At 36.0% G+C, this 26,287-nt stretch overlaps 1 protein-coding gene across 3 annotated transcripts in view; it reads left to right on the top strand.

Annotated features, from left to right (window-relative positions):
• LOC139356888 (uncharacterized) overlaps positions 1-23,540 on the top strand; it is an 81,370-nt gene extending 57,830 nt beyond the window's left edge. For 2 of the 3 annotated variants that reach the window (XM_071072241.1, XM_071072242.1), the window contains exons 2-6: positions 382-477; positions 1,924-2,007; positions 9,819-9,893; positions 21,216-21,273; positions 22,797-23,540. In XM_071072241.1, the coding sequence (XP_070928342.1) occupies positions 382-477; positions 1,924-2,007; positions 9,819-9,893; positions 21,216-21,273; positions 22,797-22,809 (326 nt within the window). In that variant the 3' untranslated portion in view covers positions 22,810-23,540. The remainder of the gene's footprint in view (positions 1-381; positions 478-1,923; positions 2,008-9,818; positions 9,894-21,215; positions 21,274-22,796) is intronic. The other variant, XM_071072243.1, reaches the window with a different exon arrangement.
• The last annotated feature ends 2,747 nt before the right edge of the window (positions 23,541-26,287 follow it).

Below are 26,287 nucleotides of genomic sequence, written 5' to 3'. Positions count from 1 at the left end.
TCTACACCACTGGTATTATTACTACTACTAAAGAAAAACACGTATTGAGTGGTTAATATGTTTCAAGCATATACTATCAACTTTGTATACATTAACTTAATCTCTACAATATATCTATAAATGATTATTGTATTGTTACCTGTTTATTATATATCAAGGAACTAAGAATTTTTTGAATGAGTAAGAATTTACCACATTTCACAAAGCAAAAAAAAAAAAAAAAAGAAGCCAATTTTAAAACTTTCTTATGATTATAAAATTTGACAATTTGTATCATGTATAATATGCCATGTAATTATATGTTCATGTATCATATTAGTATGTGTATATACATATATCTGGATTATAGTTGTTGGATGCATTTTTTTTTATATTTTTTAGAGTTTTCTGAGGAAAGTACAATATACTCAGACCTCAAAGTTCATTGTTCTTCAAATACCCAGAATGGAAAAATAACTAAAACTTCGAAAACAAAAGGTAAAAAACATTTAAAACTCTAGATTCACTTTTTGGCTTAAATATTTTAATGAACTAATCATGAAAACAGATATTCTCGGGCTAATGTTTGAATCAGGATTTATTTCTTGTCCCTACACTTTTTAACGGATCATAGGAACCTACAGTGCTCTGTTAAGAGCAAATGAGAATGGTCAACGAGGCAGCGATAGACACAGTGACTTAGAGCAGGGTACCAAGGTCGTGGAAAAAGAATGTTTCAGGCCTGGCACGGTGGCTCACGCCTGTAATCCCAGCACTTTGGGAGGCCGAGGAGGGCGGATCACGAGCTCAGGGGATCGAGACCATCCTGGCTAACACGGTGAAACCCCGTCTCTACTAAAAATACAAAAAATTAGCCAGGCGTTGTGGCGAGCGCCTGTAGTCCCAGCAACTCGGGAGGCTGAAGCAGGAGAAGGGCGTGAACCCAGGAATCGGAGCTTGCAGTGAGCTAAGATCACGCCACTGCACTCCAGCCTGGGGGACAGAGCAAGACTCCGTCTCAAAAAAAATAAAACAAACAAACAAGGAATGTTTCATACACAATTTCCTGGTTTGATATTTTAATTTTGAAAAAGTTAAGTCTCTTTTTAGTGCTTCAGTATTTCTACAAATGGAGGATGTGAGATAGCTCATGATGAACATGATTAATGAATTTTTATTAAAACCGTCACAGAATACCTGTCTGGCCAACAGCAAAAGTTGGAGTTTTTTTCTTAACCTAGTTCTATTACAAAGATGAAAGATATAGTTAAAAAAAAAAAAAAAAAATAGGGAGGGGGGCCCGCCGTGGTGGCTCACGCCTGTAATTCCAGCACTTTGGGAAACCGAGGCAGGCGGATCACCTGAGCTCAAGAGTTCAAGACGAGCCTGGCCAACAAGGTGAAACCTCGTCTCTACTAAAAATACAAAAATTAGCCGGGCATGGTGGTATGCCCCTGTAATCCCAGCTACTGGGGAGGCTGAGGCAGGAGAATCACTTGAACCCAGGAAGCGGAGCTTGCAGTGAGCCAAGATCGTGTCACTGCACTCCAGCCTGGGGGACACTGCGAGACTCCGTCTCAAAAAAAAAAAAAAAAAAAAACACTTATGGGAGGGAAATGAACTAAATCCAGAGTAGGATTTCTGAAGTGCTCTTTTGTAGCCTTTGGAAGAGTTCTTTACTAGGGCAAGTTGTTAGTTCATAAACAGCTCATATCTACATCAAAATGTTAATATCTTCCCAGGATGCACCTAAATCTGCAAAATAATTTTTAGAATTACTCCCCCACAGGCTGACGTATTTTCCCACAGCACGGTGCTCCCATGAGCTTAGATTTCAGACCAATTCAAGTGGGTTAAATATTCTTGGCAAAAGTTATTTTTAGTATCAACTCCTGAATCTGGTTTCCTTTGATTACATTAGCCAACTTCTCTCTTTTTGAACAGTGTCTCCGTGGTGCATTGCTGCTGTGATATTTGCCTTCCTTTATATAATCACTCTGGTAATAGTTGCAGCTATGGTAGCTAAGAGTAAGTATATTTTAGAGCAATTTCATTAATTTTTTAATTACTAAAATATAATTTTAAATAGCCTTTAAATTTGGTTCTAAGGTTTTCATGAAGATATTTTTCTCATTTGTTATTTTAGTTATTTAAGAGTAATTTCATCAATTCAGTGTTTTGAGTTATCAGCAATGGCATAGGCCCAGGTGTCCTCATCAAAAGATGTTAGTGGATAGCTGAGTATTTTGACAGAAATGGAAAATAGTACCAGTATTCTATATTTTATTATATTGTTATTGACATTAGATTCATAAGCTGTGAGATGTAATAAAATGTGAAAATGTTTATAAATATTATTGGTTTGGCAGTTAAAAGTTAACTTATTATGATATCAAGTTCAGATCTTTTGAAAGAGCAATTTAATAGAGGCAATAGAAGATGGTGGGTAGAGAATCATCAAAAAAGGAAAGAAAATCATCAAGATATCAAACTGAGTCTGCATATTGCTTGCACTAAATTTGTCTTAATATTATAAAATATAAGTCTTTTAAAATAATAAATTTATAAAATAATCCATACTATAAGAAAACTAGAAACATGAAGTTCTTTTAATATAGAAAGTTAAGATGAATTTGATTCATTAAAAAAAGAAAACCCAAAACATATGAAGTTATAAATAGATATAAAGCAATTCTAATGTCAAAGTGAACTATACTAGTACGGAAAACAATATGTAACTTTTAGTAATAAACATCAACTTTTTTGAAATGTATGATTCCCTGTGAAGATACATACTATGATAAAATGACTCAGGAAAAAAGAGATAATTTGAATAAATATTACTATATACTGCAGAAAAAATAAGTAAATTAATCAAAGATGTGCCTCCAAATAGATACCTGGCTGATAATTTTTAAAGAATGAATTTGAGGTTGAGCATGGTGGCTCACGCCTGTAATCCCAAGACTTTGAGAGGCCGAGGCAGGAAGATCACCTGAGGTCAGGAGTTGGAGACCAGCCTGGCCAACATGGTGAAACCCCGTCTCTACTAAAAATAGAAAAATTAGCTGGGTATGGTGGCAGCCGCCTGTAATCCCAGCTACTCGGGAGGGTGAGGCAGGAGAATTGCTTGAACCTGGGAGGTGGAGGTTGCAGTGAGCCGAAATCACACCACTGCACTCCAGCCACGGTGACAGAGTGAGACTCCATCTCACACACACAAAAAAAGAACGAACTCGCATATATCTCAGTAACAGCAAATGACTACTAGATGAAGTGTTCAGTACCTACCAAAGGATGGAAGATTCTCATGCCACCCCACCTAAAATCAGTAAAATTAGTTTAGGATTATTTCTATGCACAGGAAAATATTTTAGGACAATATTCCTTACAAACAGAAAAACAAAAATTCTGCATAAAAGAGCCAACATAATACATCACTGTTATAATGATAAAATTCTGGTTTAAGTTGGGGATAAAAATTTGTTCACTTATCAAGAGGTGTTTCAATAGGAGATAATGAAATAAATACAAACATATTAAACTTGATTAAGAGTATTTATAAGAGCCTTCAGCAAATATTATCTTTCACAGTGAAACATTATAATCATTGTCAATAAAATCAGGAAGACAAGGATGACTGCTATAACTATTAGGATTCAACTTTTTTTGCATGTCTTCGGCAAGGAAAAGTCACAATGTAAGAAAACCTAGTGGCCGGGCGCGGTGGCTCAAGCCTGTAATCCCAGCACTTTGGGAGGCCGAGATGGGCGGATCACGAGGTCAGGAGATCGAGACCATCCTGGCTAACACGGTGAAACCCCGTCTCTACTAAGAAATACAAAATTAGCCGGGCGAGGTGGCAGCGCCTGTAGTCCCAGCTACTCGGGAGGCTGAGGCCGGAGAATGGCGTGAACCCGGGAGGTGGAGCTTGCAGTGAGCTGAGATCCGGCCACTGCACTCCAGCCTGGGCGACAGAGCGAGACTCCGTCTCAAAAAAAAAAAAAAAAAAAAAAAGAAAACCTAGTTAGACATAATATAAACCGGAATTGAAATTAACGACTGCAATTATATGCAGATAATGCGCTTTCTTATCCAGATGCTTTAAAAAGAAACTACTGGAAAGAAAGAAATAATCAAAATAAAAAGAACAGTTCAATAAGTAAACTCAATCCAAAATTTAAATAGCTTTCTTATATACCAGCAAGATATAATATTCAATTTCCAGGTCCACTTTTCAAGCCTCTTATTTGACATTTTTTCTTAGATAGCTTTAAAAATGCTTGGCATATTACTTTCAAGCAAACATTTTATATTCTCAGCCCTGGTCCTTACTAGGATCAAGAAAAAAATCAGATACTTTAATACTATTAACTTTCTCTGCATCTGTTGACCGAATGTCTAGTGAGGTGATGCTGGGGGCCATCTGTGTTATCTCACAGCCACTGAATATCTTGGCTCACTGAGCCAGTGTAATTCTCCACATCTGCACTCCTACCCATCTAACTGAGGCAATAACCTCCCGCTCTGTCTACTCCCTAAACCCCCAAGTGATATTACTATACCTACCCTTGATTCTTTCTAATCGATTTCCAGAATTGTCTCTTCAAAATGCAAATTTTATAAATTCACTTACATTTAATGATTAGTTTCTTAACACTGTGGATTCAGTGTAAATTTTAAAATCCTGAACATGGTTTACAAGGCCCTTCCACCCCTTCCACCCTTCCATACTTGGTCCACAGCTCCCTTCCCCAGCTAGATGCACACCCTTTCTCCTGAACCAGCCTCCAGCCACAGTTGTTCTTTTAGTTCATGGAATGTAACATCGGTAGTGTGACTGCGTAACTATTGTGCAAACAAGGATAACCGTAAGAATGACAGCAGATCATATTAACAGTTACTCTGCGACAACAGACATAAATCAGGATTTCTCTGGGAAAATTTGTGTGAATTGTAACTTTAGCCACGATCCTTCTTGCCACAGAGCATGTGCGCAGAATGCTCTTTTTTCATTCTGTGACAGGTAAAAGGAGAATTCAAATTATTCGCTTATAATTAGGCCAAATTTCTCTGTTATGATATCTTATGTACCAGTCATTTGTAGCATTTTCCAGTCTCGTGTGTATAATTATTTCTGTGATTATGTACTCAATGGCTGACTTCTGCTAGATTATCTTCATGAGAACAGAGCCTTTGCCTTTATTTGTTCAACGTTTTATCTTCTGCTTTTGAATAGTATGTTGACACATTGTAAATATTTAGTGAAATTTTTTTACTAAATAAACCGATATACCTAATAATGTATTTGGCATATATATATAAGAGACTATGATACTTATTAAAAGGCATAAAGAAGGTCATTAGTGAAGACATTATTATAAATTGAATATATATTCAATGTACCTTGGTGGGAAGATGAACGCTAAGATGATAATACTTTTCTAAATTCACCCAGCACTCATGTAATTTCAATGCAAGTGTATTTTCATGATAAATCAGTTCATTGTAAACTATACATTAAAGTAAAATTTTGTGAGATTAATAAAATACATATTGAAAGATGTATTAACACAAGAGGTAAGGATCTAGCCTTTCTAGAAATAAGGCTATAAGTGATTTCACATGATACTTTTATAAAGTAAATGTATCAAAATAAAAGAAAGGAACCTAATAATAAAGTCATATGCAAATATGTACAAATAATATAGAATGAAGTCATATGCACCTGTGTACAAATAATGTGTGCATATATATATGTATGCATATAAAGAAAATAAGATATAGTAGGCTCTTCAAAATGACAGATATCTAACAATAGGTAGGGAAAAATAACTTTTTTAAGAATATAAAAACTAAAAAATAATTTCTAGGTAGATTACAGTGCTAAAAATAACAGACCAGGAAAAAAAATGTTGAAACAGTTTGAATACATATTCAAATCCATATAATATTATCAAAAGTATAACAGTCAAAGAAGTACAAATAATTTTTTTAAAAGATGAGGCAAGGATACATAAGTAGGAAAAATGTCCAACTCTAAAGGTTGGACATTCTCATGGAAATGAGAATGAATTTTAAAATACATCATTTGCCCATTGAATTGACAAAAATAATACTTTTCCTCATAGATTAAAGTGTGGAGAACGGACCCTCTCACACAAATTTGATGTATGAAACTGTCAAGTTATATTTTACTTATATTTTACATTTACTTATACTTTAAAAATAAGAAAAAAGTATGTATGTACACATACAAACACATACACATGTATAAATTTACCCAGTTAAGTGGGAAAGACATGCAATAATCTATTAATGTGGAAGCAAGTGTTAGTATGGAAGCAATCAATAATCTGTTTGCTATGGAAACAAGAATTAACTAAATTTATTCATAAGCATGCAAAAAATTGAAAATGGTCAAAAAATATGTATACACGGCATTTTACACTGATTTTTGTGGTTTTTATTTTTTTGCTGAAGTAAATAGTGTCAGAGGGACCATGAAGGGAGGTGTTTTTCTCTTTTTACAGTATATATTCAATTTCTTTTGTAAAGTAAATTCATGTGTTACTTGTTTAAAAGAGAAAATAATTGAAAGAGGAAATTATACTCCAGAAATGAAAAATCTGTACAGGGACGTGTCAGACACACACAAGATAGTAAATAGCAAATGTAGAGGTATGGCCTAGGCCTAAGATTCTTTTTTTTTTTTTGAGAGGGAATCTCACTCTGTCAGCCAGGCTGGTGTGCAGTGGCACAATCTCAACTCATTGCAACCTCCACCTCCTGAGTTCCAGTGATTCTCCTGCCTCAGCCTCCCAAGTAACTGGGCTTACAGATACGTGCCACCATGCCTGGCTAATTTTTGTATTTTTAGTAGAAAGAGGGTTTCACCATGTTGGCCAGACTGGTCTCGAACTCTTGATTTCAGGTGCTCCATCCGCCTCGGCCTCCCAAAGTGCTGGGATTACAGGCATGAGCCATCATGCCCTGCCATATGGCCTAAGATTCTGATGGATGCTCCTCTGTAATGGTGTTGTGCTGTTACAGTCCAGATATATATATTGAAATGTATTAACAAGACAGGTAGGGATGTAGCCTTTCTAGAAATAAGACTGTGAGTAATTTCACATGATAAGTTTATAAAGTAAATATATCCAAATAAAAGAAATGAGTCTAATAATAAAGTCGTATGTCTCTCTGTACAAATAATGTGTGCATATATATGTGTATGTCTATATATAATATTATACGATAGTTTCTTCAAAATGACAGATATTTAACAGTAGATTTTGAAAAATAATTTTTTAAAGTAAAAAATAATTTTTGAAAAATAATTTTTTAAAAGTAAAAAATAATTTCTAGATAGATTATGGTGCTAAAATTAACAGGTAAAATATAAGGAAATATGTGCATGTGTGTGTTTGCATGTGTGTGTACATATATAGAGAGAGAAGGTATTATTCAGCCTTAAAAAAAAAAGGAAATCTTGCCATTTGGAAAACATGGATGAACTTGGAGGACATTATGCTTAGTGAAATAAGCCAGACACAGAAAATATTGCATGATATCACTAATACGTGGAATCTTTTTTATTTTTAAGTTGAACTTAGAGAAACAGAGAATAGAATGGTGGTTTCTAGAGTCTAGGCAGTAGAAGAAATGGAGAGATATTGGTCAAAGGATACAAACTTTCAGTTAAAAGATTAATAAAGTCTAGAGATGTAATGTTCACCATGGTAATTATAGTTAATGATAATGTATTGGACTCTTGAAATTAGCTAAGAGAGTAGATGTTTAGCTCTTAAGTGTTCTCACTACACACACACACACATACACACACACACACACAAGGTAAATATGTGAGGCGATGGACATATTAAGTTGCTTGTGGGAATTATTATACAGGTCTACTTACACCAAAATACCACATTGTACACCCTAAATATATACAATTTTTGTCAGTCATACTTAAATAATGCTGGAAAATAAATACAATTCAATAAAATGAATTACCACTCCATATAGAAGACTATTTTATTGCTAGAGCCAAGCTGTGTTTTATAGCAATTGGACATACTGCTTTGATAATTACACCTTGGTAATGTTTGAGAACACTAGCATAGTTTAAGTGTAGTGAATACTTACTTTTAAATGAAATAAAATATAAATTGGTAAAATATCCTGATAAACAGATGCTTTTCCCTCTGTTTTACTATTATCAAACTTTGTCCTAATAACCAAAAGGTAAGAGAGAAGCAGTTGAACCATTAGAAGTAGTTCCCTGCATCAAATGAGCTAATCCTATATGTTGTGAATTACCAATTAGAAGGGAAACCTTCAGTGGATATTAAGGGCTTAGCATAAATGAACCAGAAATCATTAAATATATGACAGAAATAGAGGAGGAAATGGTAAATAAACAAGAATATTCTTGGGTAGAAAAATAATTCATGCATAGCTTGCTTATGCAGTGATGCCTTAAGACTTAGCTTGATTATTTGGTTTCTCATTTGGGACAAGATAGGGAAGTGGTTGTTTCACGTTCAACTAAGATCATGTTCATGACTAGCCACATCCATCCTGTGAGAATATATTTAAAATACAGACTAACCCAATTTGGGAACAAAATGGAAAATTGCAAATTTGAGCAAATGGAAAACTGGTGACAATATTTTCCTCTTTTTCCATTAAGTCATCATAAGAAAAATACTCAACTTCAGTACTCTGGGTCTGGTGAGGGAACGATTCAGCAATACTTACGACATTTATTTCCATGAGTCTAGCAATGCATCTGGTACTCAAGCTGGAATAACTTGGTTCAGATAACTTAAAATCATAGGGATATGAGTTTGTACAGGACTAAACCAAAACCTTGTGGGTAAAATATTGTAAGATTCTGTTACTGGACAGGAATCAGATCTGATCTTAGTAAAGCAGAAATGTGGACAGATTTCTTCTACAATTCATGTCAAGTCTCCCAAATCTTTTATACGTGACCATGGACCATTAAGACTGAAATTAATTCAAATTAGGGATCTTTGTTCTTATTTTAAAAATTCAAAGTGTGCCATCTTTAGTGTCAGAGTCATAAAACTATAAAACACATCAATGCAAAATCATGTAGTTTAAAGATTTTATATATGAAGGTAGTTAGAAATATAACTGATAAAAAATAGTACAGTTGTGTAAATGGTACAATTTTGTATAAGTTTAATGTTAATGAATTAGAATTTTAGCATATAAATAATTCATAGCCTCTGAAGATGACTGAAAGGGTACCATTATTCAAGGTATGGTCTGGGGGTGCTTACTCTGGAGGTAATTTGTAGAAAATATTGGAAAGTAATAGTGGAAAACTAGAGAAAGAGAGTTTGCATAATACTAAAATAGCTCAGCATAAAAATAATGACAATCTGAGTAGGAAAAAGTTATGTTACTGTGAAGAAGGAAACAGATATATGAAGCATTGTCATGATAAACAGTACTTTGTGACTAATCAGATGTATGCTACGTCTAAGGTGTTTGCTGCAAAAATAGCATAGGTTGTTTTTTCCTGACTGCCTAGGTTAACTAACTGCTTAGAATAACATCAATCATATAGACAAACATGTGCTTATTAAGTCACCAGTCATTGACTCATAAATACATTTCATAAGTAAAAGTTCATACCTTAATATAAATTGCCAATGATAATTTACTATTTGTTCTTCATTCAATTAAAACAATGACTGCATAAATTGTGTTTAAGAAATGTTGGATATCTGTTTTGTTTGCCATCCCAAACGTTTGAAAGTGATAATAGTATTTTCTTTTGCAAATATTGTGAATTTCAGTTCATTGTCTTGAGGAGAGCCTGCAAAAGGCAGCCATTGAGACTGCACATTGCAATATAATATCACAAAACAAAGGTAAGTATTGGTTTACAATGGGAATGTTGGTATCTATCACACATAAGCTGTTTAAATCTAGACATAATTTGTAAATATATGTAAATATGTATTAGGTAAATATTCACTTTGTAAATATAAGACCAAAGTTAGTTAACAATGGTGTACTTATCAGAAAAACTCTCATAAATCAGGACTTCTCTTGCCGTTAGGGAGGACAATTGAAAACAATAATGCAAAAATTATAATTCACTGAATGACCGTAGGTGACAAAGTTATCTTCTTGCATGTACTTTTTGTTTGTCAAGGTAATTGGTCTTCCTCCAAAGAAAACTGACATTTTATATCTACTGAAAATAAAATCTTGGCATCAAGGAAATTTGTTCTGAAGCATTGAGCTCCAGTCCCACCAAGGCAAATAATGAACAATTGGAAGTGTTTCATGTGATATTCGTTCTTATATTTTCTTACACATCATATAATTATAAATAGAGAATTTTTAACATCTTGTGTTCATTTAAGCATGCTAAACTCAACATTTTATAAATTGGAGACATCTCAATCAAACTCAAAAGATCAAAATATGACCTTAAAATGGTTTTAGATTTTAAATATATTTGCATACAGAAGTAAATGCAAATATAAGAAATTTCAAATGTTGGCTAATAATGGGGGAAGAAATCACATAGACATAGAAACTAAAGGGAATCTGGTCACAAGTGGCACCTAAAAAAGAGCTAATATTTGTTGATTGCTTCAAATATTCCTGGTACTACATCAATGATTGTGGGCATTAACTCATGTATTTTCCCAGTAATCTTATGATACAAGTATTATCATTGCCATTGTTGTATTAATAAGAAAACCAAGACCCAGAGAGAATGATAGTTTTTTTCTGGGTATCAGAAATAGTAAGAATTAGATGCTTAAACTATGATTTAAGCTAAAAGAGTCTAACTCTAAAGATCAGGAACATAGCCATTACACTATGCTGACCCCAGAACAAAAAATCTTAATGAATCAAATTGTAAGAATATTGCTTCTTTGTAAATAGTCAGAGCTGCTTATACAAGCAGATTTACATTTTTCCACCCTGGATGTATCTTCTAAAGAGGAACAGTGAGAAAAAGAATAGTAGCTCTTCATAAGGACTATTTTGATACGAATTATTGTTTGGAATGTGAATAAATGTTTCCCCCCAGTAGATCCTAGCAAGCCAAAAGAATATAGATGTCTTTTATATTTTTGTTCTCCTCTACTATGTGACTATTACCTCTATATTATTTCTTCTTTTTCATTGTATTGAAGTTCTGTTATTGCCTTTAATGAAGACTTCAATGCAGATCAATGACGATAAATTTAGGGCATATATGCTGAAAATTTCCATACAGTATTCTTAGAAGGCACTGTTCATCATATCCTTCCCTATGATATGCAATATCATAATTGCAATCCTTCATAATTGCAAAAAAAGTGAGCGTAGACTTCACTTTGAATAACTTTCAACAGAGCATACCAGAAAGTCTCCTCCAATTGAATTACTCTCATCTCATCTACATATGGTGCTTCAAAGTGAACTTGTATATACACATCAGCAATGAGCTCTTTCAGCAAAAGCAAGCAAAAACTGCACACAAAGAGCAATGAATTTGCTAAGGCAATCGCTCCTATGGTCTATTACCTCAAAATTTGTTTTTTTGTTTTGTTTTGTTTTTTGAGACGGAGTCTCGCTCTGTTGCCCAGGCTGGAGGGCAGTGGCGTGATCTCGGCTCACTGCAAGCTCCGCCTCCTGGGTTCACGCACGCCATTCTCCTGCCTCAGCCTCCCGAGTAGCTGGGACTACAGGCGCCCACCACCACCCCCGGCAAATTTTTCTGTATTTTTTAGTAGAGACGGGGTTTCACTATTTTAGCCAGGAAGGTCTTGATCTCCTGACCTCCTGATCCGCCCGCCTTGGCCTTCCGAAGTGCTGGGATTACAGGCGTAAGCCACCGCGCCAGACCCAAAATTTGTTTTTATAAATCACAATTTCCCCATAACCTAGAGTAGAAGAGATAATATCTGAATTTTTCACAACTGATACAAAATATCAAACTATATATTATCAAAGGCTTATGAACTCCAGTAGGGCGAATAAAATGACAAGTTAGGTGTATCATATATAACTGTTGAAAAAAAAGACAAACAGAAACTTAAAGATAGGAAGAGAAGCAAAGTTTACTTTCAAAGGAGCAACAATTATAATGGCAGCTAACCTATAAAAAGGAAAAAAAAATGAAGGCTATATGATTACTGATTGACAACTGCCATAGTAAAATTCTATTCTCAGAGACAACTATCTAATCAAATGTGAATGATATGAGCATCTAATTATACTCCATAGGTAAAAGAAAGATCATTTAAGTAGAACAAAAACAATGTATTACCTTTATATCTGTATTAAGAAAGTACACTAGAAGAATATCCTTTTTTTTTTTTTTTTTTTTTTTTTTTGAGATGGATTCTCACTCTGTGGCCCAGGCTAGAGCACAGTAGCATGAACTCAGCTCACTGCAGCCTCCGCCTCCTGGGTTCAAGCAATTCTCCTGCCTCAGCCTCCCAAATATCGGGGATTACAGGCACGTGCCACCACGCCTGGCTAATTTTTGTATTTCTAGTGAAGACCGAGTTTCACCATGTTGGCCAGGCTGGTCTCAAACTCCTAACTTCAGGTGATTCGTGAGAGCTGGGATTACAGGCGTGAGCCACCGCGCCTGGCCCAGAATATTCTTTTGGTTTAAGAAAATGATCTCAGATGAGACCTCAAAGACTCTGGATAAAAGACAATGAAATAGGTAAATACAGATGTAAGTCTAAATGAATAGCAATTATATCAAACCATAAATAATGTCTACTATTTTAATTGCATAAAACTAAAGTTTACTACGTTACATTCACTTACATTAAAATAAGAGTTTTACTCTTATTTTTATTAAGAGTTTATTACTCTTTTAACTCAAAAGAGTAATAAATAGAACAAAAAAGCTCTAAGTTTCTTATAATGGCTGGGAAGATGTAAAGTAACTATATATATTGGACATTAGTAAGTCAAGGATGAATATTATGACTTTCAGAAAATGACCAAAATAATAGCAAAATACTCTATATAACTATGATGATGATGGAGGAATGCATCTTAAAAATGGAACAACAGTAATGTAATGGAGTAATTATCAATCACTAGAACAATATTTAATTAAGTCAATAAGAAGAATATATATTAGAATCATTCTTAGAATTTTATGCTGAAGGCTGTGGGCATTCTAGCAAGAACTATCTACTGTGTCTTTAGTGGGGTATTCAGGAGGTCATGGGTTACTCAGGGTGGATATTACAGAACAGAATAAATGCTTTTGATCTCAAAAGTAGAAGCATCCCCAGGTACCTCAGAATCACAGTATCCTTGTGTTCCTCTTTCCTATCAACTAAGTCTTGCTTGCAGACTAGTTCTAATTATCTCTGCTCATTGCTCCTTTTGCTACAAATGATTTAACTTTCTTTGGCTTCCTCATAGGTCTTATGGATTTCCTTTTCCCAAGGTTTGGTGTATATATCTAGAGCTTGGGAAACCATATATATTTTTTCAACCTCTTTTTCTAGTGAAAGATAGCCATGTGCATTTCTGTGAAGAAGTCATATTAAGAGTCTCATCTTCACATAATTCTTCACTCTCTATTTCTTTCAGTGACAAGCGAAGACATGAATTAAACGTTCGAAGTCCCCATTTAGCTCTATTTCTTCCCCCTGAGACATATATGTCTTTGGAAGGACTACTTTGTCTCCAGGTAGACTTAGTGGTAGTTGATTCTTCCAATTTTTTCAATAGCTGAAATTTCAAACATAGTCATGATCTAAATTTCTATTTTTCAATAGATTCTTTGTTCCAGGACTTTGTAGTCCCCAGATATAATTCCTATGAACAACTTATCACTGACTATTCTATTTTGGTTGAATTTCCCATTATTGTTCCCCCAAAGAGAATGCCTCCTATCCCAAAGTGGTTGGAGCGAATATGTGAATATGTTCTACTTCCAAAAGCCTATTATTCAGAAAGAGTAGTTTATATTCTGTGTTGAACACTGTCTACTAATGAAATAATAAAAACACCACAAATGACTCATGATACAAGATAAAAAACAGGGGTAGTGCATGGTGCCACTGAAACTTGTCAGAGCAAAAAGAGGTGAGCTTGAGCTAAGCACAACTGAACACAGTATAAATTTTACTACAGAAAAGAAATTCTGTTTCCTTTGGACTCATATGTTTATAGAGGTATTGGGGTAAGCAAGGAAAAACTGACCTAAGCTAGATACACTAGGTCATCAGCAGGCTAGCAAGTTTGTCTCCCTACAATTATAAAAATACTCAGAATGTTAAGTAAAGAAGTCAAGAAAATTTGGAATGTGACTCTCCAAGACATTAAGACATTCAAAAGTAGCCACATATATGGCAAAACAAAAAGCCACATAAAGACCCAGGAAAAATTCATGCTCCAAAAGACCTGAGAAGATCTCAAGCCTTTACCTAAGGCTAATCCCAAGGCCTAATGTACATAGTTAATAAATAGAGAATTGCCTTGGCACAGAGCCAGTCTTCAAAGATTGGGAGAGGTAGCTATTTTTTTCAAGGGCTCAATTTTCAAAAAACATCACAGGGCATACAAAGAAACAGGAAAATACAACCCATTGGAAGAAACAAAATGAATCTTTAGAGATTGTTCATGAGGGAGCACAAATACCAGAGTAGTGGACTAAGACTTCAAAATAACTGTACTAAATACGTTCAAAAAGTTAAAGAAAAAAACAGAAAAGTAACTAAAGAAAATTGGGTGATACATAGAACAAAATAAGAATATCAACTAATAGAAAATATTAATATAAAAATAAACCAAACAAATTCTAGAGATGAAAAATTAAATAACAGAACTGAAAAATGTACTGTTACTACAAAAAAAAAAAAAAAAAAAAAAAAGAATCAGCTACCTGGAAAGTAAACCATTTGAAATTATTGAGCCAGAAGACAAGAAATTTTTTAAAAGAATAGAGAAAAGTGAACAGAGACTAACAGATTTAAGGGACATTATTTAACAGACCAATATACCCATTATAAGTGTCATAGAATACGAAAAGAAACAGTATTTTAAAAATAAAGAAATTTGCCAAATTTGATTAAAAAAAAAAAAACATGAATCTACAAATCCAAAAAGCTTAATGAATTCCAAGTAGTATAAATGCAAAGAGATCCACGAAAAGATATAATCAAACTGGCAACAGCCCCAAAGCCAAGAAGCAAATCTAGAAGGAAGAAAGGAAAGAAGGAAGGAAGGAAGGGAGGGAGGGAGGGAGGGAGGGAGGGAGGGAGGGAGGAAGGAAGGAAGGAAGGAAGGAAGGAAGGAAGGAAGGAAGGAAGGAAGGAAGGGAGGGAGGAAAGAGAGAGAGAAAGAAAGGAAAGGAAGGAAGGAAGGAAGGAAGGAAGGAAGGAAGGAAGGAAGGAAGGAAGGAAGGAAGGAAGGAAGGAAGGAAGGAAGGAAAGAAGGAAGGAAGGAACCAAAACAAGAAAATATTTGTCACAAACAAGGGCTCCTTGATAAAATTACCAGTGGAGTGTCCAGCAGAAACTTTGGAGGCTGCAAGACAGAGAGGTGGTATATCTAAACTTGTGAATAAAAAATCTGTCAATCAAAATTTTACTATCTGGCAAAACTGTCCTTAAAAAATGAGGGTGAAATTAAAGCATTTCAAGATAAAAAAAAAAAAAATCGGAGGCAGTTTATTGCACTAAGCCTGCCCTACGAGAAAAGCTAGAGAGAGTTCTATAGAGTAAACTGAAAAGATGCAAAACAATAATTCATAATCATCATATAAAGATACAAAGATCTCTGGTAAAGATAAATGAATCAGCAAAATATAATGCTCAGCATCATTAAGATTCTGGTGTGTAATATCACTTTTTATTTTTTATAAGATTTAGAAGCAATCGAGTAAATATAATAATAAATCTATGTTAATGGTTACAAAATAAATGCAGATGTAATTTGTGATATTGATATCATAAAGCAGAGGGGTGGAGCTGTGTAGGAGTAGAGTTTTAGTTTGCCACTGAAGTTGTTAGTATTCATTAAAAATAGGTTGTTAAAAAATGTAAATATTATAAATAATCCTTAAGTTAACACAAATTATAGAATATACACAAAGGAAAGGAGAAGATAATAAAAATGTGTCTCTACAAAAAAAAAAAAAAAAAAAAAAAAAACAGCTAAACACAAAGAAAGGCAATAATGGAAAAAATGAGTGAGAAAATAACTATAAGACACCCTGAAATAAATAGGAAAATGGAAAATATAAGTCCTTCCCCATCAGTAATTGCATTAAATATAAATGAATTAAAATTCCCAATTAAAAGGCATAGATGGACAGAATTGATAGCAAAAACAGGATCTAACAAGAAGGTGTCTATAAGAGCTCACTTCAGATCTGAAAACACATATAAGTTGAAAATGAAAGAATGGAAAAGATATTCCAAGCAAATAGTAACCAAAAGAAATTGGGATGGCCATACTAATGTTAGATAAAATAAAAGTACATGTATATATAAAAGACAAAGAACATCATATATTAATAAAAGTGTCAATTCATCAAGAATAAATAACAATTATAAACATATAGGCACTAAATATCAGAACCTCTAAATATATGAAACAAACATTGACATAACTGAAGAGAGAAATAGACAGCTCTCCAATAATACTTGGATAATGTAATGCCTACTTTCAATAATGCAAAAAACAACCAGGGCAATAAGAAAGTAGAGGACTTGAGCAGCACTATAGACCAACGGGACCTCAAAGACATATAGAACACTCCATCCAACAACAGCAGAATATACATTTTTTTCAAGTGCACATGGAGAATTCTTCAGGACAGATTATATGTTAGACCACAAAGCTGGTCTTAATTAATTTTAAACAACTAAACTCATAGAAAGCATTATTTCCTATCACAATGGAATGAAACTAGAATTCATTAACAGAAGTACAACTAAAAAATTGAAAATTAGGTGGAATGTAAACAACACTTTTAAATAACCAATGAGTCAAAGAAAAAAATACAAGGGAAATTAGAAAATATCTTAAGGCTAATGAAATTTAAAACACGACATATCAAAACATATAGGATGCAACAAAAGTAGTGCTTAGAGGCAAATTTATATCTTTATATACATTGGAAAAAACATCTTTTTTTTTTTTGAGACGGAGTGTCACTCTGTCGCCCGGGCTGGAGTGAAGTGGCCGGATCTCAGCTCACTGCAAGCTCCGCCTCCCAGGTTTACGCCATTCTCCTGCCTCAGCCTCCCAAGTAACTGGGACTACAGGCGCCCGCCACCTCGCCCGGCTAGTGTTTTATATTTTTTAGTAGAGACAGAGTTTCACTGGGTTAGCCAGGATGGTCTCGATCTCCTGACCTCATGATCCGCACGTCTCGGCCTCCCAAAGTGCTGGGATTACAGGCTTGAGCCACCGCACCCAGCCAGAAAAAACATCTTAAACCAACAACCTAACTTCATCCCTTAAGAAACTAGAAAAAGGAAAAGAAATTAAACCCAACACCAGCCAAATGAACAATATAATAAATATTAAAAGATATGTACATAAAATAGAGTGGAAAAATAGAGAAAATTTAAAAAGCCAAAAGTTGGACTTTAGAAAAGATTAACAATATTAGTAAACTTTAGCTACAATGAATAATTTTTAAAAGTCCTCAAATTACTAGTAGAATATGAGACCCTGCATTTTAGCTATTTGGTACTGCTTTCTACAAGGGTTGAACTAATTTACACTCCCACTAACAGTATATAAATACTCCCTTTTCTCCGCATCCTCACCAGCATCTGTTACTTTTTGACTTTTTACTAATAGCCATTCTGACTAGTGTGAGGCAGTATCTCATTGTGGTTTGGATTTGCATTTTTCTAATAATCAGCGATACTGAGCTTTTTTCATATGCTTGTAGGCCACATGTATGTCTTCTTTTGAGAAGTGCCTGTTCATGTCCTTTCCCTCCTTTTCATTTTTTAATTAATTAATTAATTTATTTATTAAGACTGATCTCACTCTGTTACTCCAGGCTGGAGTGCAGTAGCGCAATCTCAGCTAACTGCAATCTCTACCTCCTGGGTTCAAATGAGTCTCCTACCTCAGCCTCCAGAGTAGCTGGTTTTACAGGCACGCGCTACCACGCTTGGCTAATTTTTCCTTGTATTTTTAGTTGAGACGGGGTTTCACCATGTTGACCAGGCTGGTCTCAAACTCCTGACCTCAGGTGATCCGTCCTCCTTAGTCTCTCAAAGTGTTGGGATTACAGGAGTGAGCCACCACGCCCAGCCTTTTTAGTGGGATTGTTTGTTTTTCTCTGGTAAACTTGTTTAAGTTCCTTCGAGACGCTGGATATTAGTCCTTTGTCAGGTGCATAGTTTGCAAATATTTTCTCCCAGTCTGTACATTGTCTGTTTACTCTGTTGATAGTTTCTTTTCTTTTCTTTTCTTTTTTTTTTTTTTTTTTTGAGACGGAGTCTCTGTCACCCAGGCTGGAGTGCAGTGGCGTGATCTCAGCTCACTGCAAGCTCCACCTCCCGGGTTCACGCCATTCTCCTGCCTCAGCCTCCTGAGTAGCTGGGACCACAGGTGCCCGCCACCGTGCCCGGCTAATTTTTTTTTTTTTTTTTTTTAGTTTATTTATTTTTTTGTATTTTTAGTAGAGATGAGGTTTCACCATATTAGCCAGGATGGTCTCGAGCTCCTGACCTCATGATCCACCGGTCTGGGCCTCCCAAAGAGCTGGGATTACAGGCCTGAGCCACCACGCCCTGCCCTCTGTGGATAGTTTCTTTTGCTATGCAGAAGCTCTTAAGTTTCATTAGATCCCACTTGTCAATTTTTGCTTTTGTTGTGATTGCTTTTGGTGTCTTTGTCATGAAATCTTTGCCCATTCCTGCCTGTGTCCAAGATGGTATTGCCTAGGTTGTTTTCCAGCGTTTTTATAGTTTTAGACAGAACTACCATTCAATTCAACAATCCCGTTACTGGGTATATACCCAGAAGAATATAAATCATTCTACCACAAAGACACATGCATGTGAATGTTCACTGCAGCACTATTCACAATAGCAAAGGCATGAATTCAACCTAAATACTCATCAATGACAGACTGAATAAAGAAAATGTGGTACATATACACCATGGAATACTATGCAGCCATAAAAAAAGAATGAAATCATGCCTTTTACAGGAACATGGGTGGAGCTGGGGGCTACTATCCTTAGCAAACTAATGAAGAAACAGAAAACTAAATACCACATGTTCTCATTTATAAGTGGGAGCTAAATAATAAGAACTTATGAACACAAAAAAGGAAACCACAGACACTATGGTCTACTCAAGGGGATAGGGTGAGAGAAGGGAGAGGAGCAGAAAAGATATCTATTGGGCACTAGGCTTAATGCCTCAGTGATGAAATAATCTGTACAGCAAACCCCTGTGACACATGTTTACCTACGTAACAAACCTTCACAGGTAGCCCCAAACCTCAAATAAAAGTTAAAAAAAGAAGACACTGTGGAAGAAAAGATGCCTGAATCTGAAGACATAACAATGAAAACTAAACAAAATGAAACACATTAAAGAGCATTTAAAAAGTGTATGAACAGAGTATCAGTGACCTGTGGGACAGCTGCAAGGGGCCCAACATATGCATAAAAGCAGTCTCTGGATACATAGGAGGGGGCAAAAAGTATTCAAAGAAATTATAGTTGAAAACTGAGATTTAAATAGTGAAATTGAAATGTTTCCAAATTTCCAGAACTATAAGCATATAGATCTAGAAAGCCCATGAACCCCAAGCAAAAGAAACATGAGAAAATCTACTCAAATGTACATTATAATTAAGTTCTTCAAAACTAGTGATAAAAAGTATTTAAAGCATTAGATAAGAAATGTTTTATGCAGAGGATTGTCAAACTTTGCTTATTAAAAGTTAAATTATTCTTTTTTCTTTTTTTTAACAACTGCCCACTGACTCACTCAGGACAGCAAAGCTAGTAATGCTATGTTCAATCAAGCATTCTAGGCCCAAGTCACACCTCACACCACTGCACTCCCAACCCTGGTTCATTCCCTCTTGTGTACAGACAGCTGTGATAGTTTTACTCCCTATCACCCCACCATTCTTCTTCAGTGTCATGTCTTGGTTCAGTTAAATCACTTTCCTCTGAAAGTTATTCCTCTTTCTCAAAGATGAAGAGTCTTCATGTTCTTACATTCTCAAGACACATCCTCTCATGGAATCCACTGTCTTCCCTGTAATGATTGTTCATTTAGTGCCCTTGCTTGTTTCAGACAACTAATGATTCTATACAATCATGAATTCAAATCTTAAGTAACATGAGAGAAGAAGAACTAACTTCTTATAACTTGAGAATGTGGTGGTGTTTGTTGGTTTGTTTGTTTTTTGGAGACAAGATCTCATTTTGTTGCACAGACTGGAGTACAGTAATGCAATCACAGCTCACTGCAGCCTCAACCTCCCAGGCTTGAGTGATTCTTCCATCTCAGCTTCCCAAGCAGCTGGGACTACAGGTGCACATCACCACGCCAGCTAATTTTTGTATTATTTATAGAACATACATAATACAGCTGCACATCACCACACACAGCTAATTTTTGTATTATTTATAGAACATATATTTATAGAACATAAATATGTTGCTGAAACTGGTCTCAAAATCCTGAGTTCAAGGAATTCACCCACATCAGCCTCCCAAAGTGCTGGGATTACAGGTATGAGCCACCATACCTGGCCTGGTGTCTTTTCAGTAACAAAACAAGAGTAAGGTTATCCACTTCAATAAGCAAAAAGCAGTAATTTAATTTGATGTGATTTTTAAGAAGATCTTTGTTTCCTCTGAGGAACTGGTATGTTGTCTCACCAGAATTCAGGAGAAATGTGTAATTGACCAGACCAGAGGTCCCCAAGCCCCAGGCCACAGGCCGGTACGGTGGCCTGTTAGGAACCGGGAGCACAGCAGGAGGTGAACGAGGAACGAGTGAGCAAAGCTTCACCTGTATTTACAACCACTCCCCACTGCTGGCATTAGCACCAGAGCTCTGCTTCCTGTCAGGTCAGCAGAGGCATTAGATTCTCACAGGAGCATGAACCTTGTTGTGAACTGCGCATGCGAGGGATCTAGGTTATGTGCTTCTTATGAGAATCCAATTCCTGATGACCTGTCACTGTCTCCCATCACCCCCAGATGGGACCATCTACTTGCACGAAAATAAGCTCAGGGATGCCACTGATTCAACATTATGGTGAGTTGTGGAATTATTTCATTATATATTACAATGTAATAATAATAGAAATAAAGTGCACAGTAAATGTAATGCTCTTGAATCATCCCAAACCATCCCCGTCTTGCTCCCATCCATGGAAAAATTATCTTTCATGAAACCAGTCGCTGGGGCCAAAGAAGTTGGGGACCACTGGACCAGATCATTCCTTGTTGTGTTTGCCAAAGAAATAGTATGAAAGGGCTGGGCACGGTGGCTCATGCCTGTAATCCCAGCACTTTGGGAGGCCAAGACTGGAGGATTACCTGAGGTCAGGAGTTTGAGACCAGCCTGGCCAACATGGTGAAACCCCGTCTCTACTAAAAATACAAAACCCCGTCTCTACTAAAAATACAAAAATTAGCCAGGCTTGGTGGTGCTTGCCTGTAATACCAGCTACTTGGGAGGCCGAGGAAGGAGAATTGCTTGAACCCGAGAGGCAGTGGTTGTAGTGAGCCAAGATCACACCACTGCACTCCAGCCTGGGCAACAGAGTGAGACCCCATCTCAAAAAAAAAAAATAGTATAATAACAAATAATCACTCACTGTCCCAAACTCCAGAATGAAAGGTTAACATATTAACATCTGTAGTTAATGCTAGCAAGGCAATATATGTTAGCTCCAGTTTATGAGACTTTAGAAATCCCAATTATAAAATTATTACTACATTAAATAAGTCGTTGATAATGATGGTAAATGGATGAAACATGGCACTTGTGACTGCTTTCAGTCATCCTTTCCTTAGCCAGAAAACATGCTCTTAAATACCTGAGACTCCTGGTCTGGATCTTCTCTAGCTTCACAGACCCAAGAAGCATATTACCTTAATATGCTATCCATTTTTAAAGTATTATGTGACTTTGAAACCACTTTGTACTGACTTGCTTCAACATATAATGGAAGTTAATAATCAAAGGGGTGTGGCAAATGTATGTGTTTAAAAGGTAACTGATATTAATACCCAAGTTTTATCTAGGTCAAGTAGAAAACTTTGGGACAAATACAAAAATGAGCCAGGCATGGTGGCAGGAGCCTAGTCCCAGCTACTCTGGAGGCTGAGGCAGGAGAATCAGTTGAACCCTGGAGGTGGAGGTTGCAGTGAGCAGGAGAGTTTGCCATTGCACTCCAACCTGGGCAACACAGTGAGACCCCTGTCTCAAAAAAAAGAAAAGAAAAGAAAAGAAAAGAAAGGAAAAGTTTGGAACAATGTAACACAGAAGTAGATGTTCTTAACCTTCTCTTTGTCTAGCTACAGAACCCAAACCAAGGGGTAGGATCTTTAATAGGAATAATATATGTTACTGAAAGGGCTCTGGAGCCTTTGGGTATGCTAAAATGTTTGGGGCCAAATGACTCAGGGGAACTTTTTTCTTTGCTCATCCTTTCCTGGTTTCCAGCACAACTCATAACAGCCCCCTTAAAAAAAAGAAAAAGAAAAAAGCTATCACCACCTTAGGAAATGTCAAGAGAGAGTGGTTGAGGAGATGTGAATGTTTCCTTCTAGGTTGACAGCCTAATGCACCAGGATAGAAATAAAGACAGAGATCAGGACAGAAGTTGAATTCCTAGGAAATCTGAGCATGACAGACAAGATATGTACAATAAGTGATCCTACCAGTTGGTCTTCGAGAAAACAAAAGGACTACTATACTCCTCACTTTGTTAGAACTGAAAACCATAAAGCTAGAGTGATGGCAGCTCCTGTGAACTCCAATGAAACCACAAAGGAAGTCATTGGGTCAAGAAATGCATTACAAGCCACCGTGAGGCACGACCACCCTTCTGCTTTGCAGAGTTCAGAGTAAGAGTCCCTTCCTGTGTGAAAGGCGCTGACTGCTACAGCCTCCAGGACACCTTCTTACTGCATATGTGTGATAAATGTGAGATTCATTATTTTGTTCTTTGTAGAAAATTAAGTATGAAATAATGTCTTACTTTTTTGTCAAGTCTTTTCAAGGTTGCTTCTCAATAAACTCTTTTTTAAAAAATTGACGATTTCCCCAAGAGTTTCTCCACTGGTTGCAAACCACATCTTTAATTTTCTTGGAAACATTTTGATATTATGATTAAGGACACTAGTTTGATACCAGATAAGGCAAGATATTAGTTTGAGTTGTGTCACTTATTATATTTATAACTTTGGTCCAGTTGAATTCCCTAATCTACTTTTTCCACATCTGTAAAATGAAGGGGATAAAAGTATCCTCATCACAAGGTTTTTCTAGGGATTGAATGAGAAAACATTGTTAACTGTTGTTATTGTTTCTTGTGTCTTCTTTGTTTGCAATTCAATAGTCTTTCTCCTTTGGTGCAGTTTTACGATTTCTTTTTCTTTCATGAAATACCTTATTTATAAAATCCTCATAATGTGGCAGAATCAAGGACCGCCTCAGCTGTTTATTATAAGGGATGTTAGGAACTCCCCTGTGCCCTCTTAAGCCTAATTTAGACTCTCCCCCACTGGTTGGCTGATGCCAATGACTCCATACTTGGAAATACATTTACATTGTTTATGGGTGGAATATTAGAGGACACATTATCCGTCATGTATAGCTTATTGTATGTGAGTTTATACCTGAATAATTATAGATGCAAATGGAATCAAAATTGGTATTTTCAAGTGTGAACGTGTTAAAATCTCCATTGTAACAGAATGGTAATGATGTTCTATCTAAGCATATGGCTCAAAGAAAAACAAAAAGTGCAATCATCAAGCAGAAAGTATATTTATGGCCAGGCATGGTGGCTCATGCCTGTAATCCCAACACATTGGGAGGCCAAGGTGGGCAGATCACCTGAGGTCAGGAGTTCAAGACCAGCCTAGACAACATGGTGAAACCCCATCTCTACTAAAAATACAAAAATTAGCTGGGTGTGGTGGCAGGCACCTGTAATCTCAGCTACTTAGGAGGCTGAGGCAGAAGAATCACTTGAACCCAGGAGGCGGAGGTTGCAGTGAGCCAAGATCATACCATTGCACTCCAGCCTGGGCAACAGAGTGAGACTCTGAAAAAAAAAAAGAAAGAAAAGAAAAAAAGAAGGAAGGAAGGAAGGAAGGAAGGAAGGAAGGAAGGAAGGAAGGAAGGAAGGAAGGAAGGAGGGAGGGAGGGAGGGAGGGAGGGAGGGAGGGAAGGAAGGAGGGAGGGAGGGAGAGAGGGAAGGAAGGAAGGAAGGAAGAAAGGAAGGAAGGAAGGAAAGAAGGAAGGAAGAGAAAATACATCTATATATAACTCATTTCACACAATAAAATACACATAAAAATAAAATCTTAAGAAGTTTATTGGTGTCAATAAAGCAGACAAAACGTACTTATCATTACCATAATTGTTTTCAACACAATATTGTTTTCTGTGCCATAAAGAACCATAGTCATGTACCATTTTTTTAAAAAGAGTGCCTCTCTATGTCTCCAATATTTTCTTCATAGCTTCTGATGCTGATTATTCAGAGATTTTTGATACTGATTTCTTGATCTGTAAAAGTCTCATAGACTTTTTTTTAAAAACAGGATTAGAAAAATTGTGGGGGACAAAAACAGGATCAGAGAATTTCCATTCCATCCTGTGATGGTGTCTAAATGATGTGATGAGCAAAACATGCAGGACCAACAATGTACATAACTTCACTGAAGTAGTGACATTAGCACCAGTGACAATCACGGTCAGGCATATGCACATTGCAGCTGTCTCCTGGCCAACAGTGATTGTAAGACTTCATATATTTTGAGAGGCATGCTAATTTCAGAGACATTAAAATGTAAAAAAACAATATGTATTAGTGCTATAGGGACATCCCCAAGACTAGGTAATTTATAAAGGAAAGAGGTTTAATTGACTCAGAGCTCTGCATGGCTGGAGAGGCCTCAATCATGGCAGAAGGGGAAGCAAACACGTCCCTCTTCGCTGGGTGGCCAGGACAGAAATGCCAAGTAGAGGGAGAAAAGCCACTTATAAAACCATCAGATGTTATGAGAATCACTCACTATCATGAGAATTGCATGGGTGTAACTGTTCCCATGATTCAATTACCTTCCCACTCAGTCCCTCCCATGACACGTGGAGACTAGAGGAACTTCAATTCAAGATGAGATTTGCTTGGGGACAGAGCCAAACTATACCACAATGTATCTTAGACTCACTGAATTAAAGAAAAAAAAATATGAAAGTGAAGCAAACTCTATTATAAAAATGAATAAGTCTTAAAAACATGCACAAAATACTGTATCAAGCCTAAGATTGAAAGGTATTAAATTTTCTAAAAATGTTATACAGAACTTAGCACATCTACTTACACAAAAAGTGTAAGTATATAAAAATTTAATACATCTACTTGGATAAGATGTTTGAAAAAATGAATTATAAATGTTAACCAACTAATTAAATCACATTCCAATAAATTGTTCTCAGGACTTAGATGATATTAGAAATATAAAAACTCAGACAGTATGATAAAGGTTAAACAAATTACAAATGTAATTGATGTTAGCTCAGTAGAAGTATGTGGACAATGCAGCATCATGGAAAATATTATTGATATAAATAGAAATTCCCCCCTGAGGTCAGGAGTTCAAGACCAGTCTGGCCAACACGGTGAAACCCCATTTCTACTAAAAATACAAAAATAGGTCAGGCGTGGTGGTGCAGGCCCGTAATCCAAGCTACTCGAGAGGATAAGGCAGGAGAATCACTTGAACCCAGGAGGCGGAGGTTGCAGTGAGCCGAAATCGTGCCACGGCACTCCAGACTGGGAAACAGAGCAAGACTCTATCAAAGGAAAGAAAGAAAGAAAGAGAGAAAGAGAGAGAGAGAAAGAGATAAAAGAAATTCCCTACTCCTTTAGACTAAGAAATATCTGCTGATTCTCCATTTAATGGGACTATGAAGGAAGACTTCAATGTGGTTCCTTATTTGAATTCAGTCCAACAGATGTGAAATATCTAAACACAGCCAAAACAAATGAAAACATCTCACATCAACAATCCTAAAAAATAAAAAT

This window comes from Macaca nemestrina, chromosome 10, assembly GCF_043159975.1.
Source record: "Macaca nemestrina isolate mMacNem1 chromosome 10, mMacNem.hap1, whole genome shotgun sequence".
In the NCBI taxonomy this organism is placed as follows: domain Eukaryota; kingdom Metazoa; phylum Chordata; class Mammalia; order Primates; family Cercopithecidae; genus Macaca; species Macaca nemestrina.
This window is presented reverse-complemented; position numbering and strand designations above follow the sequence as displayed.